The 5,033-nt window shown below is 42.2% G+C and overlaps 1 protein-coding gene across 1 annotated transcript; it reads left to right on the top strand.

Moving 5' to 3' along the window:
* Positions 1–225: 225 nt before the first annotated feature.
* LOC118425344 (MAM and LDL-receptor class A domain-containing protein 1-like) lies at positions 226–1,557 on the top strand (the record flags this gene model as incomplete). Its single annotated transcript, XM_035834153.1, has 3 exons — positions 226–297; positions 753–908; positions 1,391–1,557. Coding segments are annotated over exons 1-3 (381 nt in total), but the record flags the coding sequence as incomplete, so codon positions are not given.
* Between the last annotated feature and the right edge of the window lie 3,476 nt (positions 1,558–5,033).

A 5,033-nucleotide genomic window follows, 5' to 3' on the forward strand; every position in this document is an offset into this window, starting at 1 on the left:
AATCAATCACCCTTTCAACGTTTTACAATAAAGATACAAACGTCTGTGTCGTTACCCGAGTGCAGGCGACTTTGACTAATTGCTTAGGCCGCACACCTGACGGAAAATGTACAGTGTTTACAGTTCACACATAAATTACACAATGGTTCCTTGGGCAGGTGCCAGGGACTGATTTGTCGAGTTTGTGCAAACATTTCCGTGTGCTCGCCAGTCAGTCCCCAGGCACACATGAAAACATCATGGACTCCTGTGTGGCCGTCTGCGTTTTCTTCCTAATCGTGCGACATTTACCAACAGGTGAGAATTTCCTTTAATTTAGATCGGTTCTTCTTGCTGTAATCGGCACTGTGGCAGTAATGACAAGTGATAGCCAAAACTGCTGCGTTTGAGGAATTCATTGTTGTGCATAGCTAGCTTGCTTGTACTCTAGATTTTGGAAATGTCATAACATTAATTTCTACGTGGCTCTGATCTTTTGTATAGTTCCATAGCATGTTTAGGTCGTAGGAGCAGTGGATATCCCTCTTTTTAGCTACATTGTCCCCCAAGGAACAGCAGGTCAGGGGTTAGATATGTAGGAGCAATGTGTCTAGGGCACCTTTTTTGGAAGGCGGATCACATTCAATACATCCGTATTTGTATCATCAATAAGACATAATATAACGATAAATGTGCAAATACTCTGAATATTTCATTGAGGTTTAAGTTTTCCGAAGTCTTATTAAACTGTGAATGCGATCCTTGACACCTAGGCCAATGTGCCATATGGCCGTGTGACTTTGAAACCAGTGACCTATGCGGGTACACCCAGGACACCACAGATGACCTTGACTGGACACGTAATTACGGAGGATCGCCAACCAGCAGCACCGGACCTTCAGTTGACCATACACTGGGCACATCTTCTGGTAAGAACGGGCTTTTGTATCATTCATCAACGAATATCTTTTCAGAATACTCTTGTTATATGTGATATCTATGGTAGCTTTGTTTACAATGAGTTCAACATATGAGCTTTCAAGAAGTAAAAGTTTGTGACTTCGGTCTTCCTTGAAGTTATGTTTACTTTCACAGAAGGGAAGTATTTTTTGTTCTTTACCCTTTCTTCTTTTCCCTTCCATGCAAATAAAGCTCAATATTTTCGAACAGAAGGCTGTTAACTACGTTGCTGATAAAGTAGCAGACACGCATTGGTGTTAGATTACATTATGTAGCAAGTAGCAGGACAGAGCGGTAGAGGCTGGCCACGTTTAATTAATTTATTTGTGTACACCATTTGGACATATTACATTAAACATTATGTAATTGCTTGTACCTTCTTGCATTTGCTTGCTAACAGTCTCGTGGTTATCTAATATTTTTCTATTCCTTATATATATATATACATTAGGTCATTACATGTACCTGGAGACATCTGTAGGCAGTCCAGGTCAAGTTGCCCGCCTTGTCTCCGCGCCCTTCCCCGCCAGCGGTACTCCCTACTGCCTGAGGTTCTACTACCACATGTTCGGGGATCACATAGAGACTCTCAATGTGTACATCAGGAAGCAAGGCATATTAGGAACTTCGGTTTGGAGTATTAGCGGTAACCAAGGAAACGCCTGGACGTTAGGACATGCGCAGTTGGACGGAAGCAGCGGCTTCAACGTCGTCTTTGAGGCCGTTCGCGGAGACAGCTACAGAGGAGACATCGCTATCGATGACGTCACCGTCAGTGATGAATGCCTTCCGATAGCAACAACATGTAAGAGAAAGAATATTGCATATGACTCTCTCTTTCTCTCCCTCCTCTTTCTCTTTCTGTCAAAGCATACTTGAACCGTTTACTTATAGCAGGCATGACTTTTTACCTACAATATAGGGCAGTAAAAAAATCATCTCGCGCAATTTAGATCGAACTAATCACCAGTGTTATTCCAGAAGCTAAGATCATAACATTTCTGTCCTCGTTTTCAGTGCTGCCCACAACAACACCATATCCGCTAGCCTCTCCATCCTGCACATTTGAACTGTCGCCAATATGTGGGTACAGGCAGGACATTCACGACTCTGCTGACTGGACGTGGCATCAAGGAACTACAGAGACCGGCGCTACAGGGCCTGTCGCTGACCATACACTGGGCACAACACTGGGTAAGGTCCCTTTCTTTACAATGCACACTCACATGGCTCTGACATTGTGCAGGATATTTGAATACATTGTACTGCACATTTTCTCATTGCAACAAGGCAATGTATACCGGAAGTCAAGGACGAGGAGGTGTTCAATATATAACTCAAAGGATGATCACTGTTTCGAGAAAGTCATTATAGTTGTTCAGAATCAGAGATAAACTGACGTCCAGTACACAAAAATGGACGTGCCCAAATGGAGTTATTGGTTTATGGTGTGTATGTGTGCCTATCTGTTTGTTTGTGTTTCCGTATATTTGTAGTCAGCATAACTTGATATTTGGTAGGTGGATAAGTGTCGCTACGACAAGGCTAATTTGCTAATTTGCTCTTGCAGCAATTGTTCGTCCTGGGCAAGCCATGGTCTTCATTGTTTGGTTATTATCTATCGTTCGTTACAGGACACTACATGTATTTCGAGGCTTCCGACATCGACCAAGGAGTGACAGCACGACTGTTGTCTCCTACCCTTCCTATCATCCCCTCGTCTTCAAGCCACACCAGCTACTGCGTGACGTTCTGGTACCACATGTACGGCCCCCATATTGGGACTCTTATCGTCAACAGGAAAGAGAATGGTGGCTCCGATGTTCCCTTATGGAGCCTGACTGATGAACAGGGCAACGTCTGGCGACAAGGACAGGTAAGTTATGAAAATATAAAGAATTGATTTGTTAGTACAATGATCTTGTTCACAGGTATTTTCAATGTACTCTAAATCACGTACTTACGCCAATGCATATATAGCCCTTTAGAAAAGACTAAATTTATTATGGCAAATAGAGACATTTACATACACTACATCAATCCACCATTCTATTCATATTCTTGTAATCAAACTTTTTAGAATAGTTGTGCCCATGTGTTCATTGCGTTCTTATTGTTGCCAAAGCTTTCTATCGTATACAACCTGCGAGCAATAGAATTTGTTGACAACAAATTTACTTCTTAAACGTAAATGTATGTACTTCTCCTCTCTAATTTCAGCTTCCTCTTGACGGCACCACTGAGTCTACGGTAGTGTTTGAGGCAGTTCGTGGCAGCAGCTACAGGGGAGACATCGCCATAGATGATGTTGATGTGATTCAGTACAGAGGCCAATGCGGTAAGAGATAACATTAATAAATTACTGAATTATGTGTTCGTCGCTGTCAGTTGCTTCTACAATTAATAGTAATGAATATATTAGGGACAAAATTGTATTCACAAGATAATATCGTTAGGTTACAAACATTAACAGATTTTTTTAATTGTAGGCCTCTCGTTGATATTTACAGATTCGTCAGTTTGTAAAACTGTCTTGCTATGTTGATAGATATGCAAACAAACAAAGCATTATTCGTTTTGCAATTTTTTTTTCAGATTTCATCCCTTCTTCTGCCATGGTTCCTTCCACTTCTACAATCGCCACCCAATCGTCCAGCACAAGTACCTATTTCTCAACGTCAGGGACACAGTCCTCAGCAACAACAACAGAGCAACCGTCTACAGCAATGCTGACAGAAAAGACATCTCCGGCTATGTCGACAGGAACATCAACGACAACTGGCAATATCGAAACTGGGACATCGTTAACAACTGAACTTGTCCTTTCTCCTGTCACTGCAATTATGTCTCCCACACCAATCATCTCTTCTCATTCACCCAGCACATTAAGTACCTATCCCTCCACGTCAGAAACACTGCCAATAGCAACAGCATCAGGGACTACTACGACAATGTCCACAGATACGTCATCGACAGCCGCCACCATTGCAACAGAGCTGTCTTCGATACCCGATAGACCGACCGCGTTGCAGACTGATGCTCCAACAGATGGCCAGGAAACAACAGCAGTCCGAACGTTCAGAGTAACCCCAACCGAAACTCCATATGCATCGACAACAGTCAACACTGCAACAGGACGAGCATGGACAACCGCCCGGCAAAGTGCGTCTGATTCACCTCCTCTAGAAGTGCATACAGACGTAACAACTGCAAAGTCGGTCGGTACAATGGTGACAGATTCCACGCGCTCATCTCACTTTACTGGATTCGGTGAGTAAATCTAAATCATCATGTTTCTGCTAATGACCATTGCCAAGATGTAGCCCCACGGTCAACATGGCTTAGCTTCATAACTGCTTACTTTTTCACTTGCGCTCAACCAAGACAACTTACGCGCGTTATTAATCAACTTATATTTTGTTAAAAGATTTTACTCTAAAATATAGGATTTTCTAAGCCAAAAATGGCAAAAGTTATGCAGTCAATTTGCTTAAAGGGGAAATTCAAATTGATTGGAATAGATTCTTTTCCTTGACGTGAAGAGCCCAATTTGGGATTAAATTATTCTCCAAGCAGAGGTTGAGTCGCAGGTTGAGTCGCTAGTTCCTTTCACTTGAATAGCATGCAGATGTGAACTCAACCGAATTACTAGTAATACTATTCAAATGAATAAGTTAAATTTGATTCAAACTGATTCAAATTGACAATTTCGAAGTGAACATCGCCGAATATTTAGTGCTCTACTTTTGCCCCATACTTACGCCGCTTCTGTTTACCACAGGATTTACCACAGGAACCACAATGGGAGACAATCTTTCGGCTGGACAATCCAACAACTCGGTCACGACTATCGCCATAGCGGTGGCGGTGGTACTGAGTCTGGTCTGCGGGGGTGTGGCGGGGGTTGTTGCTACGGTATGCTACAGAAAGAAGTAAGTGCCGTTACTATTGATATTTCCTGTTAATGATTAGTTTACATGTATATGCGTTATTATCACTCCCATACTTTGTCGTTTCTTACCTCACTATTCTTATCTTTGATAATTTCTTTGATTGAAATTGATGAAAATCATTTTTTGCCCAAGATATCGATT

Source organism: Branchiostoma floridae, chromosome 11 (assembly GCF_000003815.2).
Source record: "Branchiostoma floridae strain S238N-H82 chromosome 11, Bfl_VNyyK, whole genome shotgun sequence".
Classification (NCBI taxonomy): Eukaryota; Metazoa; Chordata; class Leptocardii; order Amphioxiformes; family Branchiostomatidae; genus Branchiostoma; species Branchiostoma floridae.